A 21,202-nucleotide genomic window follows, 5' to 3' on the forward strand; every position below is an offset into this window, starting at 1 on the left:
TCCTGATCCATATTTGGCCCCTGGATTCAGATGGCTTCAGAAATGAGGCTGGTGACTTTGCACAGCTCTCCCTCACTTAAATTCAATTCACTTGCATGTCATGGCATCCCCTGCCTGGATGGCTTGGTTTTCTTTGAGAATAAATGACCACCACTACCAACAACAACAGCAGCAGCAACAACAACACTGGGAATCCTAATCTGATAAATGACAGGGATGGAAGGGGAAGAAAGAGAGACATCAGGGAATTTGTGGGCATCTTGTTTAGGTTCCTTCAGAGTTCATTGTCCCCAAGCAGCCAACAAAATCCTGGAAGCCAGAGAGCACATTATGCTTGGTTCCTTCTAATGCCAGAAGATGAGGCTCCAAAATTCTGCTCTGATACTTAGTGATTTTAGGCAAATCAATTAATCTTTGAGTTTCTTCATCTATAAAGAAGGGATAATAAATGATAAAATTGCAGCTCCAATGTAAGGTGAACAGTGTTGGACTTGGGGAAAGGGGTCCTTAAGTTCAAAAATCTGCCTCTTAAACTTACATGACTTTGAGAAATCACCTAAATTTCTCCCTGACTCAGTTTCCTCATCAGTAAAATGAAGATCATAGTACAGCAAAGTTGTGAGAATCAAATGAGATTTTAAAGTGCTTTGTAAATCATAAATCATCATATAAATGCTAGTTGATTATTATTTATTATAAAGTATTATATAAATGTGCTATTATTAATATTGTTTTGATAATAAAGAACAGAAAGTTGTATTTCAAATCACAGAAGGTATGAGAGTATCTCACCTCTCTTGGTTTAGAAAGTTTGATAGCAGCTAGACAAAGATTCCTGGTTCAGTCTCTCTCTAGGTCAGTGGGTAAAAGCAACACATTTTTAACATTTATGTTTTTATTGTTCTTAGGCATGGAACCAGGTGTGCTGGAGAAATTGCCATGCAAGCCAATAATCAGAAATGTGGTGTTGGGGTCGCCTACAATTCCAGAGTTGGAGGTAAATAAACTGAAGTCTTTGCTAGGTCAGGACAATGGACATATGTAAAGGTTATCCCTAAACCTGCTGGCAAGGTTCTTCCCAAAGGAGCCATGTGAAGCAAGCCTAGCTTCAGAATCTAGCTATAGTTCATAGCCAAATAAGGAGATAGACTCTTAAATAAAAGGGTATATAACTCTATCATGCACATCCTAAAAGTAAATAAATAAATGGAAATGTTGTACACATTAAAAAGTCAGATGTAGCTTTCCATCTGTTCTGTTTGAGGAAGATTTATTAATTCCAAAGCTTGTAAAGCGACAACTAAAACAACCAAAGTTTCTCTGCTTCTTGCTCTATTATATATTCTTTGAGTGACAGATGATTTCTCTAGAACTATGTGTATGTATATATATATATAATGTATATGTTATATATATATATATATATGTATATATACATTCATTTAGCAATAAAGGAACTAGAAGTTCTCTTTGAGAAAAATAAAATGTTATCTCTCGCTTCCTGCAGGTATCTGATATGTCATTAAGGCAATGGTTAGAACTATCTATGGTTCTCAGAGATACTCTGGGGGGAAAAATCCTCCATGATCCTTTATTTATTTTGCCCCTTTTCACAATTTCCTTTATAAATAATGAGAACTAAGCTGGGATTCAGTTCTCCCTTGTTTACTTTAATATTTTTCTCTTAATCTCTTCTCTCTGTGGGATACATAGAACTGGCATAATGCTTCCCTTCTCCATTGCATTCTCAGCTTTTAATTTCTTATGCTGTAAACACTTAATGTTCTTTTCCAATATCTGTATCACAGAGATTGCCAATTATATGACATACTATAATAATAATTGCTAGGATTTATATAATTAAAGATTTTCAAAGTGTTTATTACAACCCTGTGAGATAGGTGCTATGTTTGTCCTCATTTTATAAATGAGGAAACTGAGGTCAATAGAGGTCACATATTTATATCTAAGGTAGGTTTTGAACTCAGCTCTTCCTGATTGTAAGTTCAGAATCCTATTCATTATGCTTCTTAGCTGTTTCATTCTAAAGTACCTTAGGGTAACACAAATTCAATTATCTCACATTTTGCTGAAAAAGAAACTGAGGCCCAGAAAAGTACCCATGGTAACAGCTGAAAATTAGAGACAGAACCTAGCCTTTGACTCCCTGTTGGGTGGTCTTTCCCTATATTACCTTGTCTCAGTTTCAAAATAGGTTTTAATTGCATTTTAGATATTTCATACAGCATTAATAGTATGTTTATATTTTTTCATCTTGCAATATACTAAATAATACCATGGGAACCCTAGGATTTATTTTCTATTAGACTCTGGAGCTGAATGTATCATAGCATTAGCAATATGAAGCCAGGAACAATCAGGGTGATACTTGTATAACTTGTATACATCCAAATTACTTTTGCCTTCTTGGCTGATAAATTCATGAAGCTGATGATGGGTGACAATTTGTTGGTAAACACAAAAAATTATTGCTTCTGTCTTTCCCACAACTGAAGGATAATTTTTACCATCAAGGAATGCAAATAAAATCTATGGCAATGATTTAATCCTTGAGATTATTTGGAAAGAAAGGGATGTTTCCTTTTCAAAAATCTTCTTTAATAGGCACATTCACAATGACTTTTGGGTTATTTAAAATTATTTCTTAGAAACAAGGCTCTCTTCCCATACTTTGATGTTTTGTGTGGAAAGAATTTTTTTCCGATTTATTCTAAACAGGATTTCTAAATGGGGCTAGGAAATTTACTACCATTGGCACATTCTGGCAAGGGCTGCAGGATAATTATCCATCCATTCATTTTTTCTTTCAACCAAGACCAAATGATGAAAGGTCAAAGTACATAGTACTGGGAGAGATAGAAGATAAATAAAATGAAGAATTTACTTTCAAGTAGCTTACAATTTAGTGGTAAGATATATGTAAAAGCTATGCCAATTAAACAGTGGAAAGTATATAGGAAGAATGCAAAGTACTATGAGATTAGATTATAAGAAAATCATTTCTACCTGGAAAAACACAAATAAATATCCTTCTGAATTTTTTCATCATCCAAGATTATTGAAAGCTGGGAACTAGGAATGAGATGCTACTATAATCAATTTTATCACTTCTGCATCATCCCTGCAGCCTGAAATGCACAGCTCTGAGGTGGGGTTTACAAGTCATCTTATCATTACTGGAAGTACCACATCTAAAATATATTTTGTAGGGGACAGAGTAGAAAGAGAAAGAAATCAGGAATTCAAGGCGGGGTAAGCATGGAAACACTGACCTTCATCTTCCCTAGTTCCTTGGGAAAGGTAACAAAGGATATAAAGGAGCTGTCATCAACTTAAATGAATAGAGCTTGCTCAGTTTCTGATTCAAGGCAGCTGAGGGGGGATAAAAAATAGAACATTGGAATTGGAGTCAAGAAAACCTAGCCACAAATCCTGCCTTAGGACATTCCTAGTGTATGACCCCAAGCAAGACACTTAATCTCTCTGAGACTTTTAAACTGCAGATAATATTAACACCTCCTTCACAGGACTATTGTGAGAATTGAATAAGATAACATAAATAAAGTGCTTTCTCAACCTTAAAGCACTGTATAAATGCTAGCTCTGATTTTTTTTTTGTTTTGAGCCCCGAAGAAAATAGAACAAACACGTGTAATGTGTCTCTCTCTTCATGCTTTTAGAGGACTTTACAATTTAACAAGTGGCAGGGCAGTAATAGCAGCAGAAATACTGTATTTGATGTCTGCAGTCTTCTCTGATGTCTAGTAGCTGTGTTACCTTGGGAAAGTGTGAATCTCAGTTCTTTTATCCATGAAATGGGGATAACCATACCTGTAGGATCCATTTAACAAGGTTACTATGAGAATACAAGTGAGATCCTGCATATGATATAAATGTTATCTTTGAATAACTAGAGCCATCTAAAAGCTACATGTACTGCCTGGAGAGATTGTGGTTCTTCCTCTTTGGGAAGCCTCAAGAGAGGCTTCATGAATTTATATATTGTAGATATAATTCTTTGTCATATATTCAGTTGCTCAAGTCCCTTCAACTCTGAAACTGGATAGTTCTAAATTATCCTACCACCTTCTCACTCAAATTCCAGCTTTTAGAATTATTATCAAATCAATACTGTCAGTGTTATTAGGTTTTATTCTCTCCCCTAAGACTCTACTGATCTTTGTGTGTTTGGAAGTTCCTGGCCACAATTTTCCCAATCAGGTAGTCTTCCTCTATTAGGAATATAAATTTCTTGAGGACAAGTCATCATGTCCAATTTTTTGTGCCAACATTTGGTATTTTCTTCACAAAGATATTGGAATGACTTACTATTTCTTTCTCTAGCTCATTTTTATAGTTGAGAAAACTGAGGCAAACAGGGTGTAGTAACTTGTCAGGGGCACACAGATAGCAACTGTCTAGTTCCAATTTGAACTCAGGTGTTCCTGACTCCAGTTCTATCCACTGCACCAACTAGTTGCCCTAAAGATAAGTATTAGTTCACCTTTGTTTGTGCAATTCTGAGACTTAGGACAGTGTTTCACAAATAGTAATCATTTAATACATTGTTTCACTTATTTGTTTTTTTAACTTTGTAACCTAAGGAAGAAAGATTTTATTACATTGTAATAAATTTGAAGGCAAGGATTGTGTCATTTTTTATTTTATACAAAGCACCTAGCTCTCTATTTTTCTTAATTGAATTGCTATTTTATAGAAGAAGCAAACTCAGAGAATGCAGTTGACTAGCTCAAAGAGAATCAAGTGAAATATGTCTATAAATATCATTTATTAATGACTAGAGCTATCCAAATGTTAAACATGTGACTTGAAACCAAGGTCTTTTGCTTCATTTCTTGAGAGTTTCTTAACCTTTGTGGTTAAGGTTTGAACCCCTTTAGCAGTTGGGAGAAATCTATCAATCTTTTTAATGATTCAATAAACAAAATAAACATTTATTAAGACCTATATATGCTAGGAACTATACTACAATCTGGGACAAAAGAAAGCCAAAAAACAAATCACTGCTTTGAAGGAACTCACAGTCATTATAATGAAGGAGGCAACATTTAGACAACAACATACAAAAATCTACATAAAGGATCCTGAAAGGGATACTGATGGGGTATGGGGAAGGGGGCGATTAGACTTGTGCTTTAGGAAGTTCACTTTGTTAGCTAAGTTTCATGCTTTTTAAAATTCAATTAAGAATAATTGTATTCAAATTGTTCATATTATATATTCAAAATATATATATTTAAAGATGGAGACCTTTTCCAACATGATTGTCATTGACTACAGTATACTTTCTTGTTCAGGCATCAGAATGTTGGATGGCATTGTGACTGATGCTATAGAAGCCAGTTCAATTGGATTCAATCCCAACCATGTGGATATATACAGTGCTAGCTGGGGCCCAAATGATGATGGGAAAACAGTTGAAGGCCCTGGCAGGTTAGCCCAGAAGGCTTTTGAATATGGCATCAAACAGGTAAGATATTTAAAAGAAATTCAACTGAGATTAAATGAGATACCATGTAAAGAATATGTGAAAACATTTTGTCTCTACAGATAGAGGAGGATGGCTTTTTCTTGTTTTCCAAAAGCTCTTTGCCATTTCAAATGCATTTTCAAAGCCAGATTATCCTTCAGAGAGATGGAAGTAATAGTGTTAAGTGAGCTTTACTAGCCTAGTACTTTTGTACTTTGCAAATGTTCCAGGTACCATAATAGAAACTTCCATGCTCATATCTAGTATACAACTTACTTTTGAAAAATTAATATAAGCAGTGAAATTATGATATCAACTAAAAATGCTGACTTAATTCATGTACATTTATGTGTGTATATATATAAATATATGTTCGTACTTACTTAATATATCAAGGATTTGTGATTTCTTTCACTCATTCCAAATCAAGATATAAAACCCATTTGTCACATATAGAGATATAGTGTTATCTGAGAGTTAAAGAGGTTGTAAATTGCTTTTTTAAAAATTATTCTTGTCTTCTAGACATTTCTCACTTTATTTTAATTTAACTGATATTCTTGGGTTACTATGTTCAGTGAGTGGTAACCAGAATTCTGCTAAGCATTCATTCAGTTTACTATGCATCTGCCATGTGTAAGATGTTAGCCACTGGCCAAGGTGAGGGTGGGATGGGGGGAGGCCTGCTGTTTTATGCTGTATAGTCACTTTTTGCTTGATTTGCTTCTGATCACTTGTGTTTATTACTACATCTCTCAAACATATGCCAAGTCCACAGATTTCATGATGTGAAAATTAAAAGGGAGATATTTGGGACACAAGTTGAAAAAGAATGGCATTGTCAAATATAGCCCTAGCACTAAGCCACTTTGAATCCATCTGGAACGCATCACTGAATAATAGCTGATTTAGTCTTGGTTGACTGACTGATAGAATAAGAGGTTCAAATCGAAGAAAATCAGAGGAAGTTGTGACCCAAATATATCCCAACAAGTCCTACAAAGTGTGAGGGTGAGGGGGGATTTGTGGAAAAATGAAGAGGGCATGGAAGGTGAAGTCTTCCATCTACCTACATAAGAAAGACAATCAAGATTGCTAAATACCACATCAAAAGGAGGGACAGAGAAGACAGAAATATCTGTCTTTAGAGAAATGTTGCAGTATTACTTCTATTATATATGGGGAAGAAGTGATAAGAGGTTTTCAAATTCATTTCAGAAGGATTTGAGCTGAGAACAGATATCAGTTTTGTACCTTTTTAACTTTCTGAACATATATTTAGATAGAGAAGTTTTAAATAATTTTCAAGAAACTAGATCTGATCTTAACTCTGATTTCTGCCATTGCCTACAGGGAAGACAGGGAAAAGGCTCCATCTTCGTTTGGGCATCCGGGAATGGTGGGCGTCAGGGGGATGACTGTGACTGTGATGGTTACACAGACAGCATCTACACCATTTCCATCAGCAGCGCCTCACAACAAGGCCTATCTCCCTGGTATGCTGAAAAGTGCTCATCCACACTGGCCACTGCCTACAGCAGTGGGGACTACACTGACCAGAGAATCGTAGGTTTTGGTTTTGGTTTTTAATCAGACTTAACTCTACTACAACAGGGAACATGATTGCTTTTGATAGGGCTGATGTACTTACATTTGCTTTCCCTTTGGGTGGAAACACATGCTTAGTCACTTGTAAAGTTTTCATGTTAAAATATGATTTTTCCCCTCAGGGATAATCACATTTATGAAGAGATGATTTTGCCCATCTATCCCTTAATTTTTGACTTAATAGTGAGGAGTTATCAAATGTCATTTTAATAGGGTGTCCCAAAAGTCTTAGTGTGGTTTCAAATTATCAGTGTTTAAAAGTACTCTAAGACTTTGAAAGGACTCCAAAGGGCTTAGACTTCAAACAGCTGTGCTAGCAGTTTGGTGTTATTCTGTGAGAAAAAGTAATCACAATAAGAAAGGGCCCTGTGATCTTCTTGATCTGAGAGTCTCCTCAACTATGCAGCTCTAAGTCAATCTGTGCCTGGCCATTCTCCTACATGACCCTTTTTCAGGTCCTCCCAAAAGATCACCACATGGGATGAGCCTCTTGGTCATTCACCTTTTATTCTTCACGTTCACAACATTCAGCAAATTATATAAATATCATCCTAAGTGGAGAGCAAAATGACCAAATTCAACATTTTCCAGAGCTGATCTTGGCATCCAGACCAGTAGCCCAGGAAGCTAATGTTTCAGAAAGATCTTTTAGCTCACATTCAGATAACCAGCAAATAATCATAATTCATTCTCTTTAGGGCAGGGGTATTTAATCCCAGATCCACAGACACCCCCCCCCCCCCGCTAAAGAATTCATGGATAGATTTCAGAGAGTTCATAAATTTGGAGGTTTCAAAAATATTTCTAACTATAGTTCCTTCATAATAATTCATGTTTTATATTGTGCATTTTAATAAATTATTCGGAAGGATACAAAAAAAGGTTAAGTATTCTTGTTTTAGGGTGACTAGGTGGCTCGGTGGATAGAGCACTGGCCCTGGAGTCAGGAGTACCTGAGTTCAAATCTGGCCTCAGACATTTAATATTTGCCTAGCTATGTGGTCTTGGGCAAGCTATGTAACTCCATTGCCTTGCAAAAACCTAAAAAAAGAGAATTATTGTTTTAGTGGTTTATTAGAAACCTTCAAAGGTAAAATGTTGAAGCCTGATATGGGAATTTTATGGCTAGAGTCCCTTCAATTCAAAATGTCATGAGCCCCACAATTCATTCTTAACACAGAAAATAGAACTGACTAAGGCATATAGAATCCTATTCTCATGGGTTATGTTATCCAATTAAAAGTATGTGTTTTATTTGAATTATAGGTAACTCTATCCTTTGTGTAAAACATCAAAGATATGAAATTCTATCCTTGTGTAAAAATCATTCATAAGGTCACTGCTACAAACAGCTTAGTGATTATATCTTCTCCAGACAAAATCACTAGCAGAGAACTGTATATATATATATATATATATATATATATATATATATATAGTGATAATTTAAGCAGTTAAACCTTGATCTCAGCTGAAAAAACATTTTAAATTTCACCTTAATATTTTGCACTCATTCATTTCACAAACACTGAAAAACAATCTTTTGGACCCAAATATTCACTAAAGGCAATATTCTGCAGAATCCCTAACTGAGCTAACAGATACTTAACCCTCCCTTTTTCAAGTGAACATAACAAGTTAGTGTCTCTGTGGATATTTAATAGACCCTTAATATTTAATACTACCAGAAAGGTTTATCAGACATTTCATATTTTCAGTTAGCTTTATTCCATGCACTCCATTATTTTGCAAAGAAGCAGTAAAGAGGAGTTTGGAGTCTAAAAGAAAGCCCTATTTAGATAAAATATACTGAAAGCCAATGTATATGATGGAAACCAATGAAAACAGTTCCAAGAAAATCAGCTTTCTCTAACTTAACTAAAACCTCAACCTTAACCTTGTCATTTGAGGTCCTTTTCCATATTCTCTTGTCAATAGCAGCTCTATTTCTGCAACCCTCAGAACAGTTGTCTCCATTTTGAAAATTCAACAAATCCAAGTGGGAGGTGATAATTGAACAAATCATTTTTTCACACCTCCTGCCCACATAAAGAAACCGCTAGTGAAACAGGGAACTACACCACTTAAACCTAGGTAAACTTCTATTACTGGTCTTATTATTGGCTGTACTGGCCACCTACCAGCAGATATGGGAATCTTGGAGGCAAATTAATCATGAAGGTTCTTTGTTTGCTTCCACATACTCCTCTTTATCAATGCTCACTCTACTCCTCCCCCTGTATGCACACACATAACATGCAAATAACATTTTGGTTAGGAGAAACAAACAAAAAAAAACCCCTCCAAGTTGTTATTAAATAAAATTATGAATGTATACATACGGGAATCAAATCAAATTCAGATATATTTATTGGGTACCTACTTTATATTGAATAGATGACTGAGACCCTACAGAGTGTATGAGTTCATATAATGATTAAATCATCAAGATGAGGTCAGTTTCAAATAAAAATCAGAATATTTCTATTAATGTCTTTAGTTAAGTGTCAGTCTGAAAGAAAAAGAAGAATTTTTTCTTCAGGAGTACTTCTAAATATACTAGATCAAACACAATGGATTTGATGATTAATGAGATAGCATGATTCACTGTGGTTTTGAAACATTCCTTTTTTATATACAGTATAACTCTAGGAATCTCATGGTGGGGGGAAGAGATTAAATATTCATGGGGAGAGGGGGAGGCAGTTCGTTCCCAGAGAAGCTATGTGGATGCCAAAATTACAAGCAAGTTGGAGAGAGAGGAGAGTGACCTGAAATATTAGCAGATGGCAAATATCCCTAAGCTTGTTTGGGGGGAAAGACAGGGAATTGGATCATTTGAGTTAACTCATTGAAATAATTTTAGCCTTTTATTACACTTAATCCCAAGTCATAAAATTGATGAAATCATTGCATTTTCCTCTCCGTGTCCCTTCTCTGGTGTCACTGCTCAGACAAGTGCTGATCTGCATGATGATTGCACCGAAACCCACACCGGCACATCTGCTTCTGCCCCTCTGGCTGCTGGGATCTTCGCTCTTGCTCTGGAAGCAAAGTAAGATATCAAAAATTTTGAATCACCTTTCCTGAAATTTATTCCTCTTTTTAAGGATGTATGTTGAAAAGTGAGGAAGACTGTCTAGTTGGCACTCTATAGAGGTCTGACTTTCTTCCCTGCTTGGAGGAATTAGGCTGCATTTCTGCATTACAATGTTGGATAATGTCAATAATTCTTTAAATATGGAGAGTAATATTATAGCTGCATAGTTGGGAAGGATGACTAATTTAAAGATTTTTATTTTCCATATAAAGGAAATTTGGCCTAGTGAGACCAAGTAGAATCTCTACAGAAATGATGAAACATCTCCCCCTCACATGCATCTCCCCTTCCTCTTTCCCCTATTACTCCTAATTCTAAGATTATAGCATGTTCAGTGTATTTGTCATTTGATGATGCCCCGTAGTTGAATTAGGTTGCCAAACTACCGGAAAAGCCTGATATAAGTCAGGAATGATTAAATAATTAGAACAACGAGAATTTAACCATCTTTTTCATTGAACTCCTAGAACCCAGGTCAGTTTTAGAAATGCTAGAACTACCTGAGAAGTTTAGGTTACTCCAGCTTAGCTTCAGGACCTGTTAGATGCTATTAAGGTTGAGTAGAGCAGGGTAGAAAAGTCTACCACCAATAATATAGATTGCCATAGGTGTCTCACAATATTAGTCAGACTCAGGGATCAGAACTTAGGAAGAAGAGAACACAATTGTACCTTAGGTCTAAGTAGACAAGGTCATTGATTAGTTCAAATGGAATGTTGTTGGGGGGTTTTAATGGTATCCCAAAGGAAATGAAATCCTAGCAGTCAGATCAGTGTCAGTGTACAGAAAGCCAAAACAAGCATTATACAGATAGAAAAGAAGCAGAACTATAAATATGTAGTTCAACATTAGCAGAATATGGAGTTAGAACAACAATATTAATAGTAATAATAATATAATAATAACCAGTAGTTTATAGTATTTTAACATTTGCAAAGTTCTTTTTAAATATTCTCATTTTTCATCATAATAGCCTGAAAATTGGATGTTGTTATTATCTCCATGTTACAGATAAAGAAATGAGACTGGAAGTGACTTGTCCAAGGTCACACAGCTATTACGTGTTTGCAGCTCAATTTAATGTGAGGACAGAGATTAGCTGCCTCTCTCCTTGGTCTTACACTTCCTGTTGTGTATGGCCAGACATCTGAGGGAGAGGGAGAGAAAAGTTTCATTAAGTGACTCAAAAGCAATTTCAATAATAGGGGCCAGTATGACTTGATATGACTTGGCTTTTTCTGAGGATCTCTTCCAAATTAGCATTTTGTCTGGGAATTTAGCCTAGCTTCTGGAGTAACTCCAAATCAATCATTGTTAAAATAAAGATACTTTATTGCCTTTAGATCAATCAGCAAGGACCAAGGGGGGCTACTCCATGGCTAAGAAAACACCCATCAGGTGACAGCATACAAGGTTCTGGCAGCATCAGCCACAGTAGCAAGAGTTAACGTTGTTTTTGAATCCAAGAGGGCTTTCCAGAAAGCTGGGTCTTTACCACAACTTAGAACAATAGATGCTATTTCTATGGAATCTTCTACTTTCCAAAATGATACCTCTGTGAAGTAGATAGTATGAAAATTATTTCCTTATTGAGGCTCAGAAAAATTTCCAAATCTCATAAGTAGCAGAGCCAACACTAGGACCTAATTGTTCCAACTCCCAGTACAAGACTTTTGCCACTTTATGTCTGCCATAAAAGATCACAGGCATAAGCAGAATGCCATATTGGATGCCTTAGGATTGAGAGGTGAGCACTGTATGGAGAGGCAAGAATGGAAAATGCTTATGGAGATCCTTGCCACACACAGGTAGACCCTAGGGAGTTGCCCACATTAGCTGAATAGGTTCTTTTGGGGTTTTATACAAATGTTTAGTAAGGAAAGTGCTAAATGACTAGAACCCATCTGAAAAATGGCATGCTCCCTTCCTCATCTGCCTCCATTCATAGACTGGTGAAAATTCCTGTAGAAGGTGAGGAAAGACAGAATTGATCTCACTGTTAAGAGACAATGGCTTAAGCCTCATCAGAAAATTGAAGAGAAAATGGGAAGAAAAGGTGATGCAGTGGAAAGATCCAGGGACTTAGTGTTAGGAAGACCTGAGTTCAAATTCAGCCTCAGACACTTACTCAGCACCTATGTGATCCTTGGCAAGTCATTTAACCTCAGTCTGTCTCAAATACCCTTGTAAAATGTAAGTTCTATACTTATATTTTACATTGTAAAATGATGATAATAATAATTCCTAATTACCAGAATTGTTTTGAGGAGAAAACAAGATAATATTTGCAGAGTACTTAACATAGTGCCTGATATATGGTAGGTGATTACTTAATGTTTTTCCATTTTTTTAAATTTCATAAACATTTATCAAGTCTCTTCATTCTTTTTAATTGGGAAGGAGAAAGGCTGAAATGGGAAATTATTTTAGTATTATGAGTAAAACACTGGCAAGTAAAAACATAAAATACTGGCAAAAATAAACACTACTATTTTCACTGAGTGCAAAAGAAGAAATATACTTCAAAGGCACTAAAAAGGAATTGAGTTAGTTATTGTGAAGAAAACCTTGATTTCATGTGTTGTGAGATACTGAAATATGTTACCAAGGTTACTGAATGTCCATCTCCTAAGATGTTCAAAAGAAATGGAGATGATTTTTTTTAATGTCGGAGAAGAAGAGGACTGGATTTAGAAGTCTCCAGCATTTTCCCTCCACATTACATTTACCTTTCCAATTAATGACACTAAATGCTTAATTCCATAATTATTATTTTCTGAAAACATGTCTCTAGTTGGTGATCCATCACCATTTGTTAAAATAGACTTTTTTTCCATTAAATTAGTTTGGTTGCTTGGTGAGCAGAGAATGGTTGCCAGGAATAGTATAAAGAGCTAGCAATGTGTGTGTATGTGTGTTTTCCATCTATGAAATACAATCATTCATATGGAAAATGGTAGAGAAGACTTCATTTTCTCAATTATACTAGAATGTCATCCCTTTGATTATTTTTAAAAAATTAGAAAAGAACAAACAAGTGAGGAAACCATGGAACCTGCATATTAACAATGCCATTAAAAGAGAAATGTGACATGAATGGGGGAAACTATATCAGACCAAACAATAAACTGCAGCTCTATATAAGATCACTCTGCAAGGAAACTATATATAAAGAGATATTCACTAAATTTTATTATTTATTATATAAAATTTGCAGTATTAAAATCCACTTGTGGTAGTAAATGTATAATATATAGACTCTTATTTCAATGCCTCATCACAACTTATGAGATTTCAAAGGTTGGTTCAGAGAAATATGAACCCTGGTAAATTTACCAAGTTTTCCCAGACCCTAAAGACAAAATGTGTCATTTGACTAAGGACTAGCACAGCTAAGATCAGAGAGATTCCTCATTAGCAATTAGGGTACATAGTAATGAATTTTTTTTATTTTTTATTGTTTGTTTTACCATTATTTATTCTCTCCCTTTCCCACAACTGCCTCACAAATCCAGAATAGTTTTTAAAACTCTCATAATAAGTGTGCATAGTCTAGGAAAACAATTTCCCTTACTGACTAGATCCAAACAAGCATGAATCATTCTGAATTTATAGTTCTGAGTGATGAATTTTTACCACATGGAGGCTCACAAAGTTTGTGTCCTAAAATATGTTTCGGTCTATGGCTTGTCAACTCATTTGGGATGTAATCACAAACTCTTGAAATATGGATGAAGAAATTACTTTATGGTATAGTTTTTCTCTTCCCCCAGTCTTAACATTTATCTCTAATAGTATATTTGGCTTTTAAGATCCTTCAAAATTTCATTCCTTCCTACCTTTCCAGTCATCCTATGCTGTAATCCCTTTTAGGTAATCTGTGACAAAATTATATTAGTCTTCACATTGTTCTTTATACATTACACTCCATCTCTGATTTCTGATTAGCTGTCTTTTCACTGACAGTCCTCTATTCCTGGAATGTATTTCCTCTTCACCTCAACCTCCTGGCTTCCTAGGCCTCCTGTAAGATTCAGCTCAAATTCTTCTGTCATGAAGTCTATGTAGGTGTTTACCATATTGAGCAGATGTACCTTATACATGGAAAAGACCTTAGTAATCATTTTTACATGATATTAGTGCTTAATGAAATACCTAGTAAAAAGTAAAATAACTAGTAAAAGTAAAAGTAAAATATCTAGTAAAGAGAAAATATTAGGATTTCCTCACTGGGGTCAGTGAGGGATAGAAAGGTTAAATGTCCCCTCCAAAATCCATATAGCTACTTAGCAGCAAAGCTCAGATTGATACCCAAGTCTTCTACCTGGTGCTCTATCCAGTATCACTCATTTCTTCTCAATCATCTGTTAAGCACAATTTTTCATATATGTTTTATGAGGTTATGATTTCCTTTGACATATCCTATATGAATTAATTGGCTATATTTAGTTTACACACTTACCATTAACTCCTTGGTTTAAAAATGGCAATATATGAGGTAAATGCTTCCTCAAACAATCTCTGTAAGTCCTGTACTTGGTCCACCTGGTAGATAGTGTAGTAGACTGTGGCCTGTCCTGGAAACAATGCCTCTTTCTTCAAGTGCTTAAACCAGCAATCACTTGTATTCAGAGGAGTCATTTTTAAAAGAGCCAGTAACCCTTTGATTTTAACAAAATAGTTATTCTTACTAAATAAACACTTTATTAACCTCATTGATCTTACTAAATTAAGACTTGACATTGTGGGTAAAACCCCTAGAAGCCAAGATAAACTGGGTTCCTGGGCTAACTCTGATACACCCTGGTTGTATGATAGTAGACAAAATTCCAAGACTATGAGATGCAGAGAAGGTGCTGACCTGCATCAGTAGAGAGATTTTCCTCCCTGGGACTGTCCTATACTTGGTATAGTGGAGGCAGCTCATTGGAAAGTTATATGTTAAATTTACTGTGTAAATGAATCTTTGAAATCAGTAAAACACTAAAAATCAGGGCTTGATTTATTGTTTTTTCTAGACTTAAGAAACTGATGAACATAATGTTGATGATGCAGATTAAACTTAAAATTCTTTTGTGGATACAGCTATTCCCTGGAGAGTTGATTGCTGAACATTTACCAGCATATGTCTGCCTGTACCAATGAAATCACTAGTCCAGTTACTATCCTTATCTTATCCAAAACATCATAATGTACACTTAGCTCTTTATAGGTTTATAGATTTGAATTTATACCATGCATGGATGACTTATTGGGAAAAATCACTTTAAATTTTAAGATTTCATTATTCATAATATTATGTTGATATATCAATGAATCATCAAAATCATCAAAACTATTCTATAATAGACTCATAAATAATAAGCATTAGTATAACAGTTTATCAGCAAGTCATACCTTCGATATAATTATTAATAATAATAAGAGCTAGAATTTTTTAATGCTTTGAGGTTTGCAAAACATTTAACATAAATTATCTCTTTGGTCTTCCCAATAAATCTGGGAGGCAGGTGCTTTTTTGTCCCCATTTTGTAGATGAAAAAACTGAGGCTGAAAATAGTTGTATGTTATTTTCAAGAGCCATATAATGTGTAACTGCCTGAGGCAGAATTTCAACTCAGGTCTTCTAGACATCAAATATCGAACTCTTTTCAATTTTGAAAATACATTTTGTTTTGTTTCTGAAATAATATAATTTCCTTCTCCACATAGCCCTCATCTTACCTGGAGAGATATGCAACATTTGGTCGTGTGGACCTCTGAATATGACCCTCTGGCCATCAATCCTGGTTGGAAGAAGAATGGAGCAGGATTGATGGTGAATAGTCGATTTGGATTTGGATTACTTAATGCTAAAGCTCTGGTGGATTTAGCTGATCCCAAAATTTGGAAAGGTGTTCCAGAGAAGAAAGAATGCATTGTAAAAGACAATAACTTTGAGCCCAAGTAAGAATTTCTTTGGCCTTTTATTCTGATTTTTCTTTGTCATACTATTTGATTTCAGTATCTGATATTCATAAGAACTTTCTCAGGCTCTGAATATTTAGCAGTAACTAATATCTTTCCCTTCTCCTCTTTCTCACATCCCACTTTGTGCCTTTGTGCATAAGTTGAGGAAGTTGATCAACAAAGTCCTTGGTGGGATGCTAGAAAATCTTTATGGGTGAATTAATGACTAAAGTATAATATAGACTAAGAACTATTCCCTCCTTCCCTTTTTTCCTTCAAGTGAGAATCCAGAGGTCATATAGTCAATTAAAAACAGAACAGAGACCAGGACACTTTTGCTTCTAAACTGGTCCCATATCTATTTCTATAGACTATCAGTTTTCTTTGTTCTTGTAGTTTTGCTCCACATCTTGTAATTTATTGCATGGTAATTTTACACTCATTTTTTTTCATTATTTATGTGCCTATTTCACCTAGAAATGTTCAGTTTTACATAGAAATTGCCCATACATATATAATAGCACAACAGATTAGGTTATGATTAGTTTCTTTTCCTGCCATTATTGTAATTAATACCATAGCAGAGACACTAAAATCATTTCAAGAATAATAGATTCTATAGACAAAAGCATACTATTTTCTCTTTTAAAAATTGTTGTTTTTCTTCTCCTGGTTTTCTCCCCTTTGTTCTGATTCTTTTCTCACAATCTGACTAATATGGAAATATGCTTAACACAATTGCACATGTATAACCTGCATCAAATTACTTGCTGTCTTGGAGAAGAGGTAGGCAAAGGAGGAAGGAAAAAAAGTGGAACTCAAAATCTTACAGAAAAATACGAATTTTGAATACTATCTTTACACATTGGAAAAATAAAATAAAAGGAATAATAATTATAATATTTATATAGGGAAGCATAATAACATATATCTCATTTTATCTGCATAATAGTCCCATGATTTGTAGAATATAATATTGTTATCATTTAAAAAAAAGAAAGTAATACCAAGGCAAATGAAGGGACTTGCCCAAAGTAAAACAACTAAGTAAGTAGCAGATTTAGATCTTGATTTTAGGCCTCCTTTCTCCAAAACATGGGAATATGCATAATTAAGTACAAATTAGCAAAATATGGATATGGCAATTATGCTCAACTACTTATTTTGCAATCCATCTGTCCCACCATCTTGTTTCCTCATGCATTAGTCTGGACTAATTGGTCTTTGAATTCCTCTCTACTTTTTAGATAAATACCAAAACCTTCTTATAATCCAAAACATTATGTTCTGGAGCAAAAAGTACTATAATAAAATTTCAGGTAATCTTATTCATATTTACTAATACATGTCAAATACCAAACTTGTGTCAGAATCTATCCTCATAATAAAAAAAAAATCCTAGGTCCATCTTTTGACTGATTCAATGTAGAATGCCTGTAAATCCACACATATAAAATATCCTAAATTTGATAAAAAGCTCATTTGTTTATATTCCTTAACGTTTTTTTAGATCATTGAAAGCTGATGGAGTAGTTACTATTGAAATACCTACGAAAGCTTGTGAAGGACAAGAAAATGCCATTAAGTCTTTGGAACATGTGCAATTTGAAGCAACAATTGAATACTCAAGGAGAGGAGATCTTCATGTCACACTCACCTCCGCTGCTGGTACATTTTGGTTTTTCCCCTTCTCCTAACAAAATCATTCAGTTCCTTATTTAAATACCTGTAGAATTTGTTATGTTCAAGAAATGTTTGAGTACATAAAAGAAAAATTTAAATGTATAAGTAATGTGTTGTTTTACTCTTCTTTAAAGAGGATGTGTGCCCATTGCTCATTTTGATAAGATCTATAGAAAGTGAGCCTGTTGATCCAGATTTCCTTAAAAAAGAATTCTAATAGTTTGAGGAGGATTGTTCAAATTTTAATTTTTAGTTTGATGTTCTTGATATAGAAACTTTTCCCAAAATCCTTTTTTTATTTTCCATAGGCAATATTTTAAAATGATCATTTATTCTTTTCTATTTTCATGTCATTTACATTGTCCAGTATGTCTCTTGCTCCACTCCCTCTGTGAAATCCATCCCTATATTGGGCGATGAAAAAGAGAGGGTAAAACAGTTTAGCAAAATTTATCAACCCATCATCCAGAACTGACATTATCTGTAGTTACCTAGATCTATATTCTCTCACCTCTTCTAAGAAAGATAGAAGCTTACTATACTATACAAGTTTGTTGTATAAACACATCACTTAATTAATGTATCTCTATTTGAGTATTGACTACTCCATAATTTAAATTAATGATCTCTGAAAATTATGAATCTTTTTCTTTCCAAAATGATAATGTCCTTGAAAAGTATTTATGCCCCCTTGTATCTTTCTTTTAAATGTTATTTAAATGTAACTCACAGCTCTTTATATTCAAATGAGTTTATTCATCCATCTTTCCTTATAAATGACTACATTGTGGCCTTGTACTGGAAGGAGATTTTGAGAACTCATTCCGACTGTAGCAAAAATTTTTACTAGCTAGATTTTATTCAAATATCAATTATCTAATATATCTTACTTCATCTCCTAACATTAATTAATAAACATCCATTAAGTGCCTATTGTGTGGCAGTCACTATGTTAAAAATGGATGTATGTGTTTTGGTTTTGATTTTGTATCAACACAGGAACCAGTACTGTGCTATTGGCTGAAAGAGAGAGAGATACATCACCCAATGGTTTTAAGAACTGGGATTTCATGTCTGTTCACACATGGGGCGAGAATCCAGTAGGCACTTGGGCATTACGAATTACTGATATGGTATGTAAATGTGTGATTTGTGCATATCTGTGTTTGTGTGATAGGAAAGGAATGGAGGTGAATTTATGGTCTATAAGCAAAGTTCTGGGAACATGTAGTAGGGGATGTTAAAGGTTTAGAACTTGGGGGTTACCATTTATTGGGCCATTAGTGGAACTTGACTGCTACTTAGTAGAAAAAATGGAAGAAAATACAATTATACTTTCCACAAAACAACTTTCCCAACATGGCTTCTGTTTATCTTGAGTTGGCATAAGAAATTATATGGAAATTTTTAAGGAGTTTTGAAGAAACTACAAATGATATAGAAAAAGTTTAGAACCCAAGAAATGCATCAAATATATGCATAGTATAGCATAATATCAACATATTTTATCCTTTGAGGCTATAATAATTCAGATTTTTTCTTTGGTACAAAGAGAAGGTCAAAAAAATTAAGCATATCCAGGTTTCAGGGACCCTATGACCCCTGTGATGTGAAAGAGATAACTGTATAGTTTATGGAAATCTACACATTTGAATGTATGTATAATAGTAGGGGGAAAAAAAGTCCATGGATTGATATTTTGCCAGTAACACGAGAAGTCCCACCATGTATACATAAAGTGACTCACCGTGGCAAGCCTAATCCAGTCATTTGTTCCTCTTAAGGAAGACTATGAATTACCCCCTGACTCCTTATTCAAATGGATGTATGATCCATTTTTATAACTGGTCAAATTGCTTTTGCAATGGATAACCCAAAATTACTTTATGCAATTTAGAGAAGTTAGTGATGTTGTGGGTAAGAAGTAATAAAATATAATTTGATAGAAAACTGTCCTGGCAGTAAGAAAGAACTGGGTTCAAATCCTATCCCTGACATAGTGGTTGTGCAACCCAAGGTAGGGCATTTCAGTGACCCAGGCAACTCTAAGTTTATAACTATAGAGCAGCAGCCACACTTCATTGGAAAAAGAAGTTTCCTCATTGAAGGAAATGAATACCAATATATTATATACCAATGAAATTATAAGTTTGTAGTGGAAGGAAAAGAAATAAAGCTACACTGTGAATTTTCTAAATTATTTAATACTTCTGTACTTCCATGAAGTGAGACACAAAGGAACTGACTTTCTACTCCTCTCCCTAACACAAAACAATGTTCATGATGCACAATCATAAAGAAAAAATGAATCAGAACATCTGAACAAAGAACCTTTGGGAATTTAAGATTTTTTTAACTATTCTTCAAGCACTTACTGGTGATTTTTTCTTTAGAATATTTTCCTTTAAACTAGCCTAGACTGGAAAAAATTAATGAATTTACTCAGCATGTATAAGAGTTAGAAATCATTTAGGACATTTTCTCACATCTATTCAGAATTTTTATCAAAGTAAAGTTATAATTACTATCTTTTTAAAATTCTTGAAAATAACTTCTCTTTTTATCATAAAGCACTTTAATGTTTCAACTTAAAAATAAAGCATCTAAGTTTTCTGAAATCATGGTTGGTCATTGCATCGATCAGATGATGATAAACTATGTTAACCTCCTGACAGAGAGATGATGGACATGAAGTGCAAAATAAGACAAACATTTTTAATATTGACAATATATTAGTTACCAGGTTTTTCTTCATTCTTTTAAACTGTAGAGAGTTTGAGAAAGGGGAAAAATATTTAAAAAAATAGAATGAAATTTTAAGAGATGAAATATAGAAGTATCTCAATCCTTTGAATATAGCAGAGAAGAATAAGTTGAAGTTGATAGTGTTACAGAAATGCCATTTAATAGTTGTATGACTATTATTTATTTTATAGTTAGTTTTCAATATATTATTTCTTAAATAGTTTTTTAACATTTTATTATAGAAAATTATTTTCTCAAAAAAGTTTGCTATTTTCTTTTGTGCCTTTCATTGTATGTAGTACTAAAGTTTACCTCCATGGGAACACACCTCCAATTTTATGATTAGAGAGAAAATGTGATCTATTTCTAAAAATTGAAGTCAAATTTTTAACAATAAATCAATTCTACAAAGTAAAGCTCACCTAAAGAGTTCAAATGTTCAATTTTCTAGGCAACTAAATATTATTGGAGGTGGGTATACCTGAATCTGAAGACAAGGCTGTTGCATGTAATTTAAATGAACTCATATTTCCTTCTTACTGCATAAAAATACATGTTTCTAGATTTATATTGGAAATTGTTTAACAATGATCTTTCAAGGAGGA

The 21,202-nt window shown here is 34.2% G+C and overlaps 1 protein-coding gene across 1 annotated transcript in view; it reads left to right on the plus strand.

Moving 5' to 3' along the window:
- Positions 1-21,202, plus strand: part of LOC141497635 (neuroendocrine convertase 1) — a 44,977-nt gene that overhangs the window by 20,287 nt on the left and 3,488 nt on the right. Inside the window, exons 6-12 of the mRNA XM_074200392.1 lie at positions 909-997; positions 5,340-5,512; positions 6,866-7,078; positions 10,075-10,175; positions 15,933-16,166; positions 17,680-17,837; positions 18,852-18,985. Of these exons, the coding sequence (XP_074056493.1) occupies positions 909-997; positions 5,340-5,512; positions 6,866-7,078; positions 10,075-10,175; positions 15,933-16,166; positions 17,680-17,837; positions 18,852-18,985 (1,102 nt within the window). The remainder of the gene's footprint in view (positions 1-908; positions 998-5,339; positions 5,513-6,865; positions 7,079-10,074; positions 10,176-15,932; positions 16,167-17,679; positions 17,838-18,851; positions 18,986-21,202) is intronic.

Source organism: Macrotis lagotis, chromosome X (genome assembly GCF_037893015.1).
Source record: "Macrotis lagotis isolate mMagLag1 chromosome X, bilby.v1.9.chrom.fasta, whole genome shotgun sequence".
NCBI lineage: Eukaryota > Metazoa > Chordata > Mammalia > Peramelemorphia > Peramelidae > Macrotis > Macrotis lagotis.